Below are 19,859 nucleotides of genomic sequence, written 5' to 3'. Positions count from 1 at the left end.
CCCACAGGACTGGGCGGCCACGACGTCCACAGAACCCGCAGGGCGGGGAGGACACGCCAGGTGAGCTGGGACCGACTCTGTGCTTTGGACGTGACAGCTTCACCCCGAGAATGAACAGGAACCTAGAGGATAGAGGACAAGAGAGGGGCGGGAAGCAGGCGGGGGCCTGGCCACCCGGGGCCGTGCACCCGGGGCTGTGCACCCGGGGCCGTGCAGAGGCCAGACCGCACCCCTCGGGCGAGCAGACGGGCGGCCAAGGTCAGGTCATGGGTCACTCCCTGAGAGTGGCAGCAGGGAGAGGAGACCAGGGTGCCCAAGCCCCAGAGCCGGGCCGGCTCCATCTTGACCTAACAGAGCGCCTGAGACGGCCATGCAGGACAGCCCGGGGTCCCCCTCCAGAAGGCAGGCGCACTCGGCCCAGGGCAGGCAGGCCCAGCAGCGTACCCTGTGCTCGGTCAGACGGACACGAACGCAGGAACACTCGGGGACTTGGTAAGTGGGGGCCTTCTTATTACCTATCACAGTAACTGAGTAAAGACGCACGCAGCCCGTCTTTAATTAACTGTCCCTAAAGGAACTCAGAACAGAGCGCAGCCGGGAAATCCCGCAGATGGACGCGAGTGTCATCCTGCGGATGTCTTTTTCTGGAATGAAAGCATGGCAAAAACACAGGCAAAACAGTAACAAACGCACCCACTCACAAAAACCAGCAAAGTGGAAAAACAGCCAGGTAAGCTGGCACCCCTGACCACATGCACGCTGCATCAGAACTCAGTTTCCCAGAGTAACAGGTGGCAGTGCCTGGGGCCTGGGAGCCGCCGGAGTTGTAGACAGAGGATGAGTTCCAGTGCAGGCGGCAGGGGCCAGAGGCCGACAAGAGCCCACCCTGGAGGGTGGGAAGGGGTCCCAGCCCCGCTCCCAACCCCCACCATGAGTCACTCTTCCTCCAGGGCTGCCAGGGTTCCCCTGTGCGGAAGGTGCTGTCCAAGAACCTACCTACCTTAAAGGACCGTGATGATCAAGCAGGGGGAAGGCCAGTCTCTGGACCTCCTGGCGGCACTGGGCCACACTGACAAGCAGACCTGGGTCCGCGTCTGAGAGGAAAATTCAGCAACGCTCCTGAACCCAGAAGCAGGGTTTGTCAGAGGTAATATTCCCTCTGACACGCCCCGGGAAAATCAGATGCTCATCTCAGAACGCGGGGCAGGGCTGCTAAGTCCTAACCACCTTCCTGTTTAACGGTGGCACAGACGGTTCTGAATTCTCACATGGGACAGAGAGAATGAGAATTAGGGGGGCCTCCAGTGATTCCAACAGCGAATTCTGGATGCACAGTGAACCATAAATCAATTTTAAGTATTTTTCCCATTATGCACACCGTCTGTCAACTGACTATTCAAGAGGCCATAATTACACCCATTTTGTACTGAACTAAACAGCCAAATGATAAGCTGGCTACACCTCCACTATGGACTGAACTGCGTCCCTCCAGAGCCGAGCTGAGCAGCACGGCTCTCCTCAATGTAAACCACGCCCCCGATGGCAGCAGAGGACAGCACGGGGGCCCAGGGGACTCACTCCTCTGACCTGACCCAGAGGGATGTCTACCTCTGACCTTAAGGTCAGACGGCCCCTGAGTCACAAGACACCCTCCACCCAGGGCTCCAGGCTCTCTGTTCTGTGGCTCCAATGAAAATACCTTCCCCCCCGCCCCCGTAGGAGGAACTGGAGACGCTCAAGGTGCGACTATTAGTGGAAATTCACCATGATCAGGTTTCACACTTATTTGCTAGAAAATAAAGGTCTGTGACCCTGTCAGGGGCCTGCCAGGTAAGGCACTTCCACCGAGAGGGACGTCGCCGAGTGGAGGAACGTCACGTAACAGAAAAGAGAAGACGTGCTCCCACCTGTCTGTAGGTGTCCTGGTGAGCCTCATCCTTCCTGGAGTCGTAGTAGTGATCAATAAAGGCAAAATATTCTTTCTGTTTTCTTTGGAGAGTGGCTGGTCTTCGGTCTACATTGGCAGGAAGGTAACCCTGTGTGAGAAAAGCACGAGAAGAATATACAGTTAATAGTAACTCACGGCAAGAGTAAGTATATATGATCAATGGTAACTCATGGATGGCATCACCGACTGGATGGACACGAGTTTCAGCAAACTCCGGGAGGCAGTGGAAGACAGGGGAGCCTGGCGTGCTGCAGTCCAGCAAGTCACGACTCTTTGCAGTGGGGTCTCAAAGAGTCAGACACGACTTAGCAACTGAGCAGAACAACGACTCATGGAATCTTGATGAGAGTCTTTAATCAAAAGGCTCACATATTTTCTTTTTTAAAAAATTTCATTCTATTTTTTCTGACCATGCCGCACAGCATTTGGGATCTTATTGATAGTTTCCCGATCAGGGATGTGCCCTGCAGTGGAAGCAGAGTCTTAACCACTGGACCAGGGAATTCCCAAAAGGCTCACATCTCAAAATGAGCTTGGTGCTCTGAAATGTAATACAGAGGGGAGGACAAGTGAGTCTCGAGAAAAGGGACATAAAAGAAAGGGAGTGAGCTGAGCCCTCTGGAGCCACAGCCCCACCGTCCTCCCCAGGGGTCTGGGCTGGGCACTGCAGCCTCCCTGGGGGTGAAGGACCTTCACCCGTGGCCGCACAGAAAGGTGGGCGCCCGGTGGCAGGCTGGCAGAGAGACGAAACCCCGTCTGGACACGCCTCGTACAGCACGGAGAGGTCAGGCGCCTGCAGGCCCTACAGCTGTACACGTGTGTGCTTACACATGTGTGGTCCATGACATACACACGCATACAGACATGTGTGTGCGCCTGTGCCTGTGTCCACACACGTGTGTGTTTTCTCCGCTCTCCAAAGACTCTGGGTCTCGGCAGCCGCAGCCCCGGTGCAGACTCAGCGAGGGTCAGGCAGCGAAGGGCGGCCACAAAGAGTCCAGACAGCTGCCTCCCGTTTTCTGCTTCTTCAGTCAACACTACCGCCGCATCACACCCTGAACAGAAGGTTCCTGCTTCACGTAAGTGGCTCCGTGACAGGTGACAAGGTGCACAGCTGTGACCACTGCCCATGAAGATCAGAGCTCCCCATCAGCCCGAGTCCGTCCCAGTGCCCCCCTCGGCCAGGAGGAGCGGGCAGTCACTCCCTCTGCCCCACGCATCTCAGCGGCCACCCTAGAACCGCACAGAAATGGAATCAAGGGAGCAGGGCTGCCCTTGCCCAGCGTGCTGTCTTTCTGTCTAACTGAAACGCTACTGACTTACAACCTCGTACCAGTCTCTGCACAGCGAACTGACTCAGCTATGCACACACACATCCTTTCTTCATATTCTTTCCCATTATGGTTTATCCCAGGAGGTGGGACACAGCTCCTTGAGCGCCACAGCAGGACCCTGTTGTTTATCCATTCTAAATGTAATCGTTGTATCTACCAACCCCAAACTCCCAGTCCTTCCCCTCCCTCCCCCCCTCTCCGCATCCTCCCCGGCAACCACAAGTCTGATCTCTGTCCGTGGGCCTGTTTCTGTCTTGTAGATAAGTTCATTTGTGTCATATCTTAGACTTCAACAGATAAATGGACAAAGAAGATGTCATATGTGTGTGCGTGTGTGTGTGTGTGTATATATATGTGTGTGTATAATGGTTTTTCCAGTGGTGATGTGTGGATGTGAGAGTTGGACTCTGAAGAAAGCTGATCGCCGAAGAATTGATGCTTTTGAACTGTGGTGTTGGAGAAGACTCTTGAGAGTCCCTTGGACTGCACGGAGATCCAACCAGTCCATCCTAAAGGAGATCAGTCCTGCATGTTCATTGGAAGGGCTGATGCTAAAGCTGAAACTCCAATACTTTGGCCACCTCATGCGACAAGTTGACTCACTGGAAAAGACTCTGATGCTGGGAAGGATTGGGGGCGGGAGGAGAAGGGGATGACAGAGAATGAGATGGCTGGATGGCATCACCGACTCGATGGACATGAGTTTGAGTGAACTCCGGGAGTTGGTGATGGACAGGGAGGCCTGGCGTGCTGTGATTCATGGGGTCGCAAAGAGTCAGACACGACTGAGCGACTGAACTGAACTGAATGGAATATTACTCGGCCATAAAAAAGAATGAAAGCATGCCATTTGCAGCAACACGGCTGCAACTGGAGATTATCGTCCTAAAAGTGAAGCCAGAGGAGAAAGACACACACCACGAGACAGACCGCTACCTCCAGGGACTCTTTCTGAAACCAGCAGTGATGCCCCTACCCTTTCTCCCTGAGTGGAGTTTCCAGTATATGGTTAAGCCAGTTTGTGAAGCCACTCACTCTTTGCTGATCATCTGAGCTGTTTCTAGTTTGGGCTTATTTTAAATAACAACTGTTATAAATATTCTTGTACAAGGCTTTTACGATACACACTTGATTTCTCCGGGGTAACTGGGTCATAAAGTAGGTGTATGCTTAATTTTCTCAGAAATTACCGGATCTTTCCCCAGAAGGATGACACCATTTTCCACACTAACTAACAAGGTCTGAGAACCTCAGATGTCCCACCCGCTCCCTGACACTGCTGTCCATCTATAGACATCAGGCCTTCTGTCAAGGACTTTTACTTCATTTCCCAAATGATTCATGATGTTGAACGTCTTTTCACAGCCCCCTCTGCCACTGTCTCTCTTCTTTGATGAAGCATCTGTTCAAATCTTTCTCCCATTCCTTTTTAACCAGTTGCTTGTTTTCTTACTGAATTTTATGAGTGCTGTATACATTCGAGATGCAAGTCTTGTCAAATATATGCACTCTGATTATATTCTCCTAGACTGTGGCTTGACTTTTTAACGTCTCAAACAATAGCAGTTTTAAATGTTCATGAAGTCCAAAGGACAAAGTTTTCCTTTTTTATTTACATTTAGCAGTTCTTGTATCCTGCATAAGAAGGATTTTCTCCTTGCTTCTTTCCTAGACGTTCTAAAGCTTATCCCTTGTGTGTCCCTCCTTATCCCTCGGGCATCCCTTCACGGATCACTTCCTCAGGAGGGTGGACCTGGCCCAAGCAGAGCCCGCTCACACAGCCCCCCAGCAGCACCCGGCATGAGGATCCCTGTACCAGTCACCCGGCAGGCACCTAAACTTTCAGTGAGTGATTCCACCTGAAAGTGGACAAATGAACAAACACAGCAGCGGTGCTGTCCGCCTTTTAGAGTGTTTCCACGTCCACAGTGGACGTCATTGTGTTTGCTGTTAAACATCCATGAATCCTTTGTCAAACAGCACCCTGAAGAGCCTCTGGGTACCACAGCTGAGGCTCTTCCTTCAGGACAAGTCTTGATGGGCCAATATGCCCCACCATCCCACCAGCTGCAGTGACCGACAGGCTCAGAGGAGAAGGGGTAACCAGAAGCAGGCACAAAAGCCAGGGACAGGGAGTTCTCTGCTGCTGCTTGCGAATCACAAAGAATGTGCACAGTCTGGAGCTGTGGCAGCCACCCTGTGACCGTGAGGGAGAGCCACAAGCAGCAGACCCACCATAAAGAGACGCCACAGGGACAGCTGTGCTCAGCCTGGAGCGTGAAGCCGAGCTAAGCCCTGCCGCCCTGCTCAGCCGCGTGAGCACGCGCATCCCCATCATCCCCCTTTGGGCGTCAGTTAGCGTCTGTTCTGGATTATAGACTACACACTCCTGCACATCTGTTTTAACACATTTGGATCACTTGATTTAAACTTTTTAGTGAACGTGTGTTGAAATATAACGTGTGTGAGCACACGTTGCCCAAATAGGTCTGTGAATGATCACAAAATGAACACGTCTCAGGACACCCTGGGGACTTCCCAGTCCCTGACCCTTACCCCTGACCTACTGTCAGAGGTCCTCCCTGACTCCTGACACCTGACAGGTTTTGCCTATCAGGTTTCCACACACGTGCAATCTTTTTCTTGTCTTTTCTTTTTTGCCTCATTGCTTAAACTCAGTGTGACATTTGAAAAACTCATTAATTCTGTAACACGAAACAGTAGTTAATTTTCACTGCTGCATAACATCTCCATGTACAAAATCCATTCTGTTAACAGACATTTGGGGAGTGACCAGGTTTCTGCGATAAACGGTCTCGTGCCTGCCTTTTACCTCACACGACATCCATTTTGTTAGGTATATACCAGGGAGCAAAGGTGGGCGTTCCTTTGACAGGTTTTGCTGAAGAATTTCCCAAGTGACTGCACTCCCAGGGGGCGTGCATGAAAGCACCTGCTGGCCTCCACTCTCCCCAGCGCCAGGCACCACCACCTTTTCCTTGAGGCCGTGCTGACGGGCTCACTGACGGGCTCACGGAGGCATCCATCAGCCCGCAGGCCTCAGCTGCCTCTCCAGGGGCCTGCGGGAGGCCATGGGCATCCTCACCGGGGAGCAGCCCTTACCCTCCTGTTAGGTGGTCCGCCTCCCTCCTGATTCGCAGGCGCCTGCTGCACCGTCTGCATGGCAGGCCTGCAGTAAACAAAACATCCTCCTGCCCATGGCTCTTCCCCCATTAATGATGTCTTTTGATGAACAGAAGCTCCTAACCTGAATGAAGCCCAAATTACTTTTAATGACTAGTCCTTGCCATGGCCTTTTTAAGGAAATTTCCTCTCCAACATTCTGCTCTTACGTACCTGGACTTAAAATCGTGAACCCTGGCTCCCACTGACCTAACGTTTTGTTCTCCTGCGGGGCTTGGCAAACGCCAGCTCACCGCCCATTTCTGTAAGCAGGGCATCAGCGGCACGAAGCCACACCTGTTTGCCCCCGTGTGTGGCTGTCTGCACGTGACTGAGGCAGCGCTGAGGAGTCGGACCATGTGACCCACTGAAACACATGCTCAGATGCTTGCTAACCAGCCCTTTACAGAAAGGCTTAACAACCCCTGTCCGCGCACTGATCCCCAAGGCTACATGGCCTTCCACCATATGAATGTCCATATTACACATTTCTGTCTAACCTTTCCTCGATTTCTGAACATTCTGAATATTTTCAATTGTCCAGTACTCTAACATACGCGGTGCTGAGCAATGTCTGATGGTTCCTGGAGTGAAATGTCTACCAGTGCACTGTCGGCTCAATGGAACACGGGATATATTTAAGGCTCTTGATGCTTTTTTTCCAAGTGACCCTGCCAGGAGGTGCAGCAATTTACACCCCAGCAGGCTTGTCACAGGTGTCGCCAGCCCTCCACCTTCTCTAGTAGCGAGGAGGAGCCCCCTGAAGAACAGCTGCCCTAAAACGCCTTCAATTAATTACAACCAATGGAAAGGGGCCCTGCCATTCCCAGCGCAGTGGCGGGCCCAGCTGACAGATCCCTGCGAGTCCGCAGGGAGGCAGGGAGCGGGCCCCAATGTCAAGGGAGGGAGCGGTCACGGGTCCCACACGCCTCCATTTTCTGGTCAAATGAGGCTCTTGTATTCCAAAGAGCAGACCGCTTTGCACACTTACACCAGCGACAAAAACCACCGCCAGCCCCCAGTGTGGACTGAAGAGGCGGGCCGCCTCCAGCGCCTTCATACCAGCCGGCAAAGCGCCCACCTGAGCGGCTGAGACCCCGCCCCCTTCGGCCAGCATCACCCGAAACCTCCAAGAGCCCTCCTCCCACCCGCACCCCAGCCTGGCCCCCAGCCTGGCCCCACCAAGGGCATGAAGTTACAGGGGAGGGGGGCAGTCACAGCTTCAGAGAATCCATCTGGGAGCCCAGGCATCCATCAGCCCAGGTGGGCCTTGATGGCTGCGTCAAGCCTCTGTCGCCTCCTGGACGGTGACCATGGGCCGGGTTTACTTCTTTTCCTTTGTCCTGGAACCACCACAGTCCCAGGTAAGGACAGGCAGGGGCAGCTCCTCGCCAGGGGTCCTGCTGAACACAGACCTGGTGGAGGGTGGAGGGCAAGCCAGGCCCACCTGAGCCCCACCCCTCCGACCAGCCCCGTCACTGGAGCTGCTGGGAGCCCAGGCCCTGCCTCAGGCCTCCCCCTGGAAACGCCCAACCAGACCACCGGCACCGCCTGCTCCCGCCCAGCCTGGCCCTTCCCACCTCTCAGCCCTGAACACTCTCCCTTCCCCCACCCAGCACCCCCAGGACTCAAGGCCCCTCTGAGCTCACGGCTCCCTCCACCCTGGGTCCCATCCCCTGCATCGTGGGCCGGCAGACCACCACTCACAGGCCACATCCAGCCTGCAGGGAACCTTTTCGGGAACACAGCCACGCATCCTCATCACAGGAGAATCTCTCAGTGACATGGGCAAAGCCGGGCGGCTGCAGAGCCCACAAGAGGCAGTTCCGCCCCATGAAGCCACCGCCTCCGCCTCTGCAGGGCGAGCTCCCAGTGTCTGGGGTCTGGGCTCCAGGCGCGGGTGCTGCGGCCCTTTCACAGAAGTGCCTGAACAGCGCCCACCCTCCACCCAGCCCCAGGGCCGAGGGACATGTCCCGGCACTGCATCCACCCTCCTCCTCCTCCTCAGAGAGCGAGTGGCTCCTCAGCGGGGCATGTCTGGTCTGCACCGTCAGCCCACGCCCTGCTGGAGTCTGCGCCACCCTCTCCAAGGAGCCCGTGAACCTGGGTGGGGCCGAGACCCTGCAAGGCCCCTCCCCTCCCGCAAGTTCTGGCTCCCAGGTCACCGCCCCAGCCACCAGCCTGGCCCTGGGGACCCCTCCTATTTCGCTCCCATTTTGTTCTGTAACATCAGCCCTTCTAAGACGCTATGAAATCTAGTCACTGCATTTACTGCTATCTCCTCTCACTGGCATGCCAGCTCCAGCATGCAGGAATCATCACCCCTCTATTCACAGACATCCCCAGGGCTCAGGGTATTGTCTTGGCACAGCAGATACTCCATAGATACTTGGTGGATGAAGGCATGAGGTCAACATATCTGGGATGACACTGTCACACCCCAAGAAGGGTCCCCACCCAGGAGGCTAGAAGGTCGCGTCTGAGCTAATTCATGAGAAGTAGGGGACTCAGAATATACCTGCCAATACGGGAGACGTGAGGTTGATCCCTGCCTTGGGAAGATCCCCTGGAGAAGGACATGGCAACCCAACCCAGTATTCTTGCCTAGAGAATCCCATGGACAGAGGAGCCCAGCGGGCTACAGTCCATGGGGTTGCAGAGTCGGACACAACTGCGCGACTAAGGTCCTCTGGGCTGGGTCTGGAGATGGAGCAGTGGCTAGAGGTGGAGAGGCAGAGGAGAGATGCCCTCGCACAGGTGACAACCGCGGGGAGCCCTGGGCAAGCCGCGAGATAGCCTGGCACAGGAGGAGCATGGTCACACGTGCAGCAGCCGGGTCAGGGCACTGGGGCCGCCACAGGGGGAGCTGGCTGTGGCCCGAGGGGATAGCCTGACACTGACCACCTGCGGCGCCGCCAGTGGATTCTAACCGAACGGGAAAGAGTACCCAGAAATTCTCGCCACCCTCGAATGTTAACTAAAGAACCCAGACAGAACTTCTGAAAGGCAAGGGCGTCGAAGCGGGGACGCGGGCAATAAGCAAGCCCACACAACCTCCTGACGCTCCCCTTCCTAAAAGGAAACACACACATGCAAGTTGAGGCCTCCAGATAATTAAGCAAGACTGGAAATTATGCAAATGAAATATATTCAAGTATGCAATGAATTTTAAATGACAGAACTACAGAAAACTTAATTGCTGTATTAGCATGCTATAAAAACACTAATCATAAATGTAAAACAATGCATGCATATACTTAGATCAGGATTGTCCTGGTGACACAGACATCAAGTCGCCCCCTCCCACTGGGTTCACGTGCAAACTCACCTCAACAAACGGAAAGAAGGAAACATTTCCAACCGTTCTGCTGACTGCCACAAATGGCAAGGCCTTAGATTTTGTTGGATATTTCTCAAATGCTTTTTTTTTGAAATGCTTTTATAAAAGAACCAAAAATATAATTTTCTAGAGCATTTATTTTTTTAAATTTTGTTTCATTGCAGTATAGTTGATTAACAATGCTGTGTTAGTTTCAGGTTTTACAGCAAAGTGTTTCAGTTACACATATACATGTATCCCCATTCTAGTTTCAAGCTCTTTTCCCCTTTAGGTTATTACAGAATATTGAGCTGGGTTCCCTGTACCATGCAGCAGGTCCCTGTTGGCTATCTATTTGAGGGAAAGTAGTGTCTACAGCATTAGTTTTTAAAAGTTTCTGCACCACTTGCATGGAATTTCGGCGTTAGATGGCGTCAGAGGCAGTTTACTGTGAGCTCCAGGGCACGGGTTAGTTCTCCTGAGTGACCAGAGCCCAGCTTCCCATCTTTCGTCATTAAAGCGGCATCTCCTACTCATCCATTAAGAAAGTGCTTATCCACACACTACCAGAATCATATTAACGACAGATCCTGAACACATCAGGCAAGTCGGTGGTCTTCCTAAACGGGACAGAGCATAAACTCTTACTGACACCCACCCCTCAGCTGCAGGTGACTCAGGCCCAGCTGCTCCCTCCTAGCACCTCCGCCCAGGGGTGCTGCCCTCGATGCCCGGTCTCCCAGTGGGCTCAGGGATACCCAGCCCTGTCACTCAGGGGGCCGGAATGTCCTAGAGCGGCGGTCCCCACCCTGGGCCCACGTGAACACCCCGGGGGAATCCAGAAGGCAGCAATTCCCAAGCCCCCTGGGTAACACAAGTGTGGACCCAGAATAGAAAGCCACAGGTAGAGAGGAGGCCCGAAGCCCGCCCGCCCCTGCCGCGCCCACACCCACCCCCGCCCTCTCCCCCCAGCCCGGGCAGGCGCTCGGTGGAACCTGTGTCCCGCCCATCCCAGCTCCCACCCCTTCCAAGGGGCACGGACTGCCGCTTCCACAGGAATCTCTCACACGCCCACAGGACGGCACACGGCGAACACTCGATAAACGCTTTCCGGAAAAGTGCAAAGGCAGAGGGAGAGGTGTGGGGAGAGCGGCGTGCCGGGAGGACCGGTGCTCCATCTGCAGGGGGCGCAGCTCTGCCCTGGGGTCAGAAGGCAGAGAGGGCAGGGGCTCCCTCCTTCTCAGTGGCCCCAGGAGCCACAGGGACGTGGCTGTTCCCCTTCCCTGCTTTCCGGGCGGCAGACACTGCGCCCGAGACCCCAGAAGTGCTCGGGCAATGCTGAGCGAACAAGGGGAGGAGGCGGGCTGCAGGCCCTCCCCGCCCGGGGCGCCTGGCCTCCCCACAGCCCCCCGCCCTCACTCAGGCCTTCAGGAGGCAGCCCAGTCCCGGGCGCCTGGCCTCCCCGCCCACCGAGGGGTCAGCTGACCTGCCGCTTTCTGGGGAGCCTCGGTGTTGATTCTCTGCCTCCGCCGGGTCATGTGCCCTCCCATGCCGCTCACCCAGGGAACCCCGACATGCCCTTAGAGATGCCCAGAGGAACCCCGCCTTCCCCAGGAAGCCCTGGAGTGCCCTCCCCGCTGGGCCCACCTTTGGGGCGATGGGCTCTGCTCACTGTCCCCAGTGCGTTTTTCTTCTAACTCATCCATCAACGCCAGTGAAGGGAGTGGAAACTGCCCGAGCCACCGAGCCCTCTTCCTCCAGCCCAGCCCATCTCTGCTTCCAGACCCCGGGGGTGAAGACCCCAGACACGTGCCCAAGACACTCGCCCTCCTCTAACCCACCGGGGTTGACTGCGGCCCACACATGCTGCAGCCCGTGGTCCCCGGACCAAATCCCGCCACACCCCTGACCAACCCCAAGGCCCCCACTGCGGTGCACCAGAGCCCGGCTCCCCTCCACCTCTGGGTGAGGGCCCCTGTAACCAGCGGTGCTGACGTGAACAAATGGCCGAGAAGGCAGGCCTCTGTCACCTGCTCCCCAGCGCCCCTGGTCACAGACCCTCCCCAGTGCCCCACCCCGCTTCAGACCCGCCAAGCCAATCTCACGCCACCCTATGCCCCTCTGCCCAGTGACCCCAGGTGGCTCTTCCTCCAAGGCAGTCACTGGGCAGCGTGTAAGGGTGTCTAACCACAACCCGCAGAGGCGGGGAGCTAAAGGGAAGAGGCCTGGACAACGTAATTCACAGAGGGCTTCCCACCAGGAGGAGCACACCCTTCACAAATGCAAAACCTCCACAGACCCGGAAAAGTGTTTTCATGCGAACCTCCTGAAACGCTGCCTGGAAAGCCTGTAGCCTCCCTTACAGGACGTTGGGAAAACCGGATACAAATGCTTAAAATAAAAAAACACCGAAAAAAAACATTAGCAATTGCAGCAGGCCTAATTTTAATTGCAAGAGAATATTTGATCAATAAATATTCACTGTTCGGAACTGCGTCTGCATGTCGGATTACGAGTCACTAAACTGCAAATTTATTAAAGCTCATTAGCAAGAAAGAGCCTTTTAACACTGAAAGTCAGACCCAACTCAGGGTAAACTCTTAGGCGTCTCTACTGACTTAGTTCCCAAAGTAACAGGGGAAAAAAGAAAAAGGAAACGGGAAGAAAGCGGTCTAGAAATGACTCCGAGATGTTCAGCAGGGCCAGGCTCACTTCTGACATGGACTCAGGGCAAGAACCAGCTCCACCTTCTCCCGAAGCCCCCAGAACGCGCTGCTCCGCCCCAGGTGTGAGGGGCCACAGCCCAGCCTCCATGACACAAACACACTCCGGTCCAACACTACCACCACTGATGCTTTCTAAAAGATCCCCAAACAGAATTCCCTGTTTGAATCCTCAGAGATGAAAGAATCTTCTATGCTGGAACCTTTTTATAACACAGGTTTGGAAACACCACAAAGACTTTAAAAATAATAAGATCAGAGAAAAAGAACACGGCCGTCCTAAGTTATGACTTACCCTCGTTTTCTGCCAGCCTTGGCAAACCAAGCCTGAAATTGAGCAAAGGGTGGGAGATGCCATCGCAGCCCCAGCCAAAGCCGGATCCACAAGGTGGAGCCCGGACGTGCGTGGGGCTCAAAGACCGCTCGGGCCGGGACAGCCTGCATCGCGGGAGGACAGCGCCTGGGCCGGGGGCGCAGGGCGGGGGCGCAGTGGGGTTCAACTTACTGAGAGCAGCTTCCACGTGATGGCACGGACGGGCTTGGGGATCCCGGACCAGCTCAGCTTCCTGAGCTCCTCTGTCGACACAAGAGAGATGGGAAGAAGCAGGTTACAGGTGGCAGGCAAAGCCTCCCCCTCGGGCGACATCCTCCCCCAGGCCCTAGGCGGGCAAGGAGCCCCATAAACGAAACCAGAATGAGCCTAATGAGAACAACTTCAGATACTGATTGTTTTCAACACACCGGAGAAGTTACCACTCTATTCAAACCAAGCTAAACGTGACCTGCTTGTGTTGAGATCTTGGCACACATTTGCTCAGCACGGCCCGAGTGTCCCTGGAGCCACAAGGACAGGCACGGCGCCTCAGAGGACGCGCTTCCTTCCGGCCTCCGCCTTCCCACTCACCCACGCCCTCCCTCTCTGCCCCGCCCCCCCCACATCTTTCCTTCATCCCCGTCACTATCACCACTGACTCTTTAAGAAGACCCACACGAGGGGCGCTGCTCAGGACAGCTTTTTTTTTAGTAGATCGATCTATTTTTAACTGAAGGACAGTTGCTTCACGATACTGTGCTGGTCTCCGCCATACATCAACATGAGTCAGCCAGAGGTGTACGTGCGCCCCCCAATCCTGAACCTCCCTCCCGCCTCCCACCCCATCTGACCCCTCAAGGTGGCTACAGAGCTCCGGTGTGAGTCCCGAGCCATGCGGCAAACCCCACGGGTTACCTATTTTAATGAGGCAGTGCATACGCCGCCACGGCCCTCCTTCTGTTCGTCCCACCTCTCCTTCCTCCCCGGCCCAGGGCCACAAGTCTGTTCTCTATGTCAGGAGGGGTTTTGAAAGACATCAGTTCGTGGAGAGAAGCTTGTGTCTACACAGCACTGATTAAGGATGTGGCCACATCACACCCTGGGGGACAATCAAGTGTCAACAGTACAAGTCACTGTTGCCCTCACAAACACCTAAGGTCGGGGGGCGGTCACAGAGGGGCGGGGCTGGCAGGGACAGAGGGGCCTGGACAAGAGCAGGTCAGGGCACAGCCTGTGAAGGCGGTTAAGAGTCCGGGCCCCGAGTTCTTTATGACCTTCAGGGTCTCCTCGAGTGCCTCCATCACAGGCCCCATATGGCCAGAGAACACAGTTCAATCTGTAGGTACCTAACAGTCAGTCCTACAGAAACGGAAGTAATTATTTCTTTCCTTTAAGTTAGGTTCTTCCCTTAACAGCTCAGAGCTAATGATTAATACTAGGAATAAAGGAAATGATTAAAGAGAAGAACTCTGGTAATAGAATCAACAAAATACAAAGTCCTGACATCTAATCTTTTTCCAATTACTAAAGTCTAAGTAAAATAAGTACAGAATAATTGGGAGACAACACCAGCAATAACTTGCATTTTACAGCAATCTCAGAAAATATCAAATCTTCCCCAGCTCCCTGAGGACATTATGAAAAGCAGGAACCTAATATCCAAACACCAATAACGCGATGTTTACCAATCACGTTCCCGGGGCCTCGGTGCCTGCACGGGCCCGCTTTCTGAGGATCGTTTAAGAAGAAAGCCTAGAGAAATCTCCACCGTTGATGTCCTCTGAACCTCTCTCCTCACGAAGGACCCTCACAAGACAGTACCTTCAGTCAACACAGCGAGACACAGTTCTGACTCTGGTGCTGAAAGGGAGCTTTCAGGTATGGCGTCCTCCAGACAGCTTGAGTGAGTTAGGGCTGCAGTCCTACTGAGTGACGGAGGAGCAGGCTCAGAGAGGCGAGGGCACTTGACCATGGCGGCACGTGAACAAGGGGCCTTCATGTCCCAGAGCCCTTCCCCACCATGGACTCCCATTACTAAGAAGGCTTCTGTTCACGCAGACAGATCCCAAGGACAGAAGGGTCCAAAATCAAACCTCAGCAGGCTGAGACACCACTGAAGGTCCAAGAACAGTATGACTGCAGGAATGAAAAGGGCGCTCCCACCAGGAGATCTTACAACCTGATCCAGGTGTCGGGATGTGGGTGGGAGAAGTCCCAGGGCCGCTCTGACAGGGGTCAGGGGTGGACTTTCAACCCAGGCCCATCTGCCCCTTCCACCTTTCTAGCAGAATCCTGACTGTGCAAAGTGACCACACACACACACACACACACACACACACACACACCCAGCAGGTCAGGGGCATCCACCCCTTCCACCTTTCCAGCAGAATCCTGACTGCAAAGTGACCACACACACACACACACACCCCAGCAGGTCAGGGGCAGGAACCCCCACCGCCTGCTCTACACTCAGGCTGGGCTGGTTGGCATGGGGGCAAAGCCACGCCCTCACCAGCACCCAATCTGGCCATGGGCCTGGGACCCCATCTGAACCCTGGGAAGAGAGTGCAGAGGAGCCGGGGCGCCTGAGGACACCTCTCCTGGCTCTCAGGGGATCTGCTGGATCTCTGATCTCTGGATCTCTGCTTCCTCTGAATGCTGGTGGTGCCAAATGTCAGGCTGGGGGCCAGCAGTTCCCCAGCCCCCCACCAGCCTGAGGATGAAGCCGGCAGACGGGCAGGCAGCACCCAGCAACACAATGGGACCCCGGGTTCTGAGTTCAGCAAGACGGGCAGATATGAGAGTCAAAAAATCAATAGCTTGTCTCTACTGACAAAAAAAGAAGTGGAAAAGGTTACAGGCATAAGCTTAACAAGAAATGCACAAGAAATACCATGTGAAGAAAACTGTAAGATTTTACTTGAAGACATAAAGAAACAGGAAAACACGGAGGTCACTGACTGATGCTAACAAGTATTTAAGGGACACTTCCCTGGGCCAGCAGGGCAGGGGAATTAATTACATGGGTGACCGTCACGCAGACCCACACGCGGGGAACTCACCTCTCGGTCCAAGGGCAGGCAAAGGTAAAATCTCAACCAGACCAAGTGCTCACAGCACAAGGTAATGAACACAGTGAAGTCCTGAGGGGGAGGTGCACCCCGTTAGCAAGGCCTCCTGGAGGGCGTGAGAGCCGAAACGCGACCCAGAGACGCAGAGAGACGGACTGCGAGGAGAGGGCGCCGCAAGCGGGACTTTCTGGGCCCCGGGAACAGCTTACACACAAGGGCTCGACCACAGTGTGGAAAACGGATCAGAGAGGCCAGTGGTCCCAAGACCACCACGCAAGGGCCTACATTCGAAGCCCAAGGCAGAGGCGGTGGTGGCCGGGATGGTGGCAGTGAGAGCAGGGCAGTGACCAGAAAGGAAATTCGGAGACAGAGCAGGAGGAGACACATGAGGGCTAGATCATGTTGGTAACATGCCTACCCCTCTCTGCCTCCTTAGGTCACGGAGCACCTGCAGTATCAACCACCCAGGTGGGAATCTTACTGAGAAGGAAAGACTCACCGTACAGATGAGCATGGAGCTGAGATGCTGGTGTTCACATAAAGATATTTTCAAATTTTACTTTCTAGAAAGCAAACGCACTACTGTAGATTTGCTATTTATTTCTCATTCATTTTCTGCTTATTAAAGTATTTCTTACATTTTAGTTTTCTTAGACGACTAGTGATTCTGCAGTCTGATTCCAAGAAATATGGGGACAGAGAGCCGAGAGAAAGGCCAGACACAGGCTGTCACCATAAAGACTCAGGCAGCTGAAATAAAAGGTGGAAAAAGAACTGCCAGGGACATGCTACTCATAAAAAAGCTAATATGCTTAACAATATCAGAAAAAAACAAACATCAATACAAAGAGGGATGTTTCATAACAATAATAGGTTCAACTCATTAAGCAGAGATATCTTTCCTAAATGTGTGAACCTAATTATACAGCTTCGTAATGCATGAAGCAAACACTGACAGAAAGACACAAACTTTCGATCGCAGGCAGAGATTTTAGCGCCCCTCCCTGAGTAACTGACAGAATAGGTACATTTAAAAACCAGTAAAGGAAGATGTGAACTGGACATAACTGGTTTACAGGACACCACATCCACCACCTGAAGAATACACATCCTTTTCAAGGACACACGGCATATTTACCAAGTGGGCCACATGTGCTGCCCAAGCAAGTCGTGATAAGTATCAAAAGATCAAAATAACATCATGTTTATCTGACCAGATGCTCTAAACGAGAAAGCAGTCCACTGTGATACCCAGGAAATCCTCAAGTATTTGGAACTTTATTAACATACTTTAAATATCTCATAAATCAGAAAAATCACAAGAAAAAAATGGAAAATATTTCAAACTGAATGATAATAACAGATATCAATATGTGTATGATATAACTAAAACAATGCCTGGAGGGAAATACATGCCCTTGAAAGCCTAAATCAGTAAAGAATAAAGGTTCAAATCAACAAGGTTCTACCTTAAGAAGCTAGGAAAAGATGAGGGATTTTAAACAAAGCTAAAATAAAACAAGGGAAATAAAATAAGCATGGAAATAAGTAAACTGCTTTAAAAAAAAAAGTCAATAAAAACTTTTAGTTAGACTTGCTGCTACTGCTGCTGCTGCTAAGTCACTTCAGTCGTGTCTGACTCTGTGTGACCCCACAGACGGAAGCCCACCAGGCTCCCCCGTCCCTGGGATTCTCCAGGCAAGAACACTGGAGTGGGTTGCCATTTCCTTCTCCAATGTGTGAAAGTGAAAAGTGAAAGTGAAGTCGCTCAGTCGTGTCCGACCCTTAGCAACCCCACGGACTGTAGCCTACCAGGTTCCTCCATCCATGGGATTTTCTAGGCAAGAGTACTGGAGTGGCTTGCCATTGCCTTCTCCGTTAGTTAGACTTGACCACTGGTAAAAAGTGTCAGACATGAGAAAGGAACATCACTACAGACCCTACAGATGTGAAGAAATAATGAACGGATCCTGTTGACAACTTTATGCCAATAAACTGAAAAACCTACATGAAATGGACATATTCCTTAAGAAATGTGGCCTAACAAAACTGATGCAAGAGGCAGTTGGAAACTCGCATCTCCATATCAATTTAAAAAATAATGGTGGGCAGTATAAAAGGGTACTGCCACTTTGAAAAACCATATGGCAGGTTTTTTTTTAAGTAAAGTTAAACATGTATCTGTTCTATGAGCCAACAGTCCCACTGCTTCATATCTGCCCAATAGAACTGGAAACATATACCCACAATGCAGCATCCACAAGGACCCTCACAGCAGCTTTTTCATGGGGGGAAGGCTTGTAAGTAACCTGGGTGTCTGTGAGCAGGAGGATACGTTAACAAATTGTGATGTATTCATAGAAAAGTGTACTGTCTCTGCTTGTAGAAAATGAACTGCTGTTACACCCATGACTCTGGCAAACACATTTAGGAAAGACACCTCTACTTAACGAGTTGAACCTCTTATCGTTATGAAACATCCCTCTTTGTATTGATGTTTGTTTTTTTCTGATGTTATTTCACAAATCAGTTTATGAGTAGCACGTCCCTGGCAGATCTTTTTCCACCTTTTATCTCAGCTGCCTGAGTCTTTATGGTGACAGCCTGTGTCTGGCTTTTCTGTCGGCTCTCTGTCCCCGTATTTCTTGGAATCAGGCTGCAGAATGACTAGTCGTCTAAGAGAGAAAACTAAAATGTGACGCACACTTTAATAAGCAGAAAATGAATGAGAAAAAAATAGCAAATCTTCTACAATCGTGCATTTGCTTTCTAAAAACTAAGATCTGGAACTGTCTTTATGAAAACAACACCATCACAACTCCATTCTCATCTGTAGCGTGAGTCTTTCCTTCTCAGTAAGAGTTCCCCCGGGAGGTCGACACTGCAGATGCTCCGTGACCAAGCAGAGAGGGGTAGGGCGACAGCACTGCTGTGGACTCGGCAGACGTGGGCTCCAGGCCCAGCATGCCCAGTGAGAATCCCTACGGCCTCCCTCAGTCCTCTAAGTCTCTCCTGAGCCCCAGTTCCTTCCTCTAAAACTCGCAACAAAACAAAACTACCTTCCTTGCTGGAATCACATAATGCTCGCGAGGGACACAGAACCAACACCCGGGAAAGTATGGCAGACCACGATCCTGCTGTCCTCTCCGCGAACCCAAACCGCGCAGCCACTGCGGCTCGTCTGCTCTGACTAGATGCAAAATCACATCTGAGACGGAACTGAAAATCTGTCACAGAAGGGTGTGTGCAAAGAACTCCTAATTATAAGTACTTTTTTTCCCCCTGAAAACCCAGGAATAACAGAAAAATCAATCCATAATTTATGTGTTTTCTAATACTCTTTCGAACTGGTTTTAAGTCTTATTTTTTAAAACTTTGGTAGTACTAAAATCTGGCAGAAACACTGAACAAAAATAAGAAATGCATTAATGTGAAAATGCATTAATGTTTTAAAACATTTTCAAACACAAAAGAACACATATTTTGTATTATTATAAAATACTACTATAAATTAATGGGACTGGAAAACTTTTTAATACTTTACTAAAATGTGTAAAGTAAAAACGGTGGACTCATCACCACAGTATTTCATTTGTAGCCTGATTCACTTTGGTACAACAATAAAATTTTAAATCTTTCCAAAACGCATAAGAAATGCATGCGTATTACCATCACTGAGGCTCCCGTGTGAACTTAATCCATCCAGAAGCTGAGCTGTCTCCAGCCTCAGAGGGCCTGCAGAGCAAGCACATCTCTGGCTCCTTAAAGCCAGGGTACGGGAAAGGCACATCCATCAGCCCGTTCTGACCAGTGCATATTGAGCGCCCCTCTGTGTAAGCTGCCCCTGGGGCCAAAGCCACTCCCACACTCCCCTTGCTGAGTCCATCACACACATTGATTTATCCGGTCCGTGAAAACCGATCAACCCCAAAGAAACCTCGGAGAGTACTATTAGACCCATTCCTACC

At 52.4% G+C, this 19,859-nt stretch overlaps 1 protein-coding gene across 7 annotated transcripts in view; it reads right to left on the bottom strand.

Moving 5' to 3' along the window:
* TBC1D22A (TBC1 domain family member 22A) overlaps nucleotides 1-19,859 on the bottom strand; it is a 257,858-nt gene that overhangs the window by 161,748 nt on the left and 76,251 nt on the right. For all 7 annotated transcript variants that reach the window (XR_016037730.1, XR_016037729.1, XM_055395960.2 and 4 more), the window contains 2 exons: nucleotides 13,013-13,083; nucleotides 1,908-2,036 (listed from right to left, as the gene is read on the bottom strand). Coding sequence is in view for 5 of the 7 variants with exons in the window: in XM_055395960.2 (XP_055251935.2) it covers nucleotides 1,908-2,036; nucleotides 13,013-13,083 (200 nt within the window). In the remaining 2 variants the exon portion in view is untranslated. The remainder of the gene's footprint in view (nucleotides 1-1,907; nucleotides 2,037-13,012; nucleotides 13,084-19,859) is intronic.

This window comes from Moschus berezovskii, chromosome 6 (assembly GCF_049115385.1).
Source record: "Moschus berezovskii isolate FMDL1 chromosome 6, NW_MosBer_1.0, whole genome shotgun sequence".
NCBI lineage: Eukaryota > Metazoa > Chordata > Mammalia > Artiodactyla > Moschidae > Moschus > Moschus berezovskii.
The sequence above is the reverse complement of the archived record's forward strand: the minus strand, read 5'-3'. Positions and strand labels throughout refer to the sequence as shown.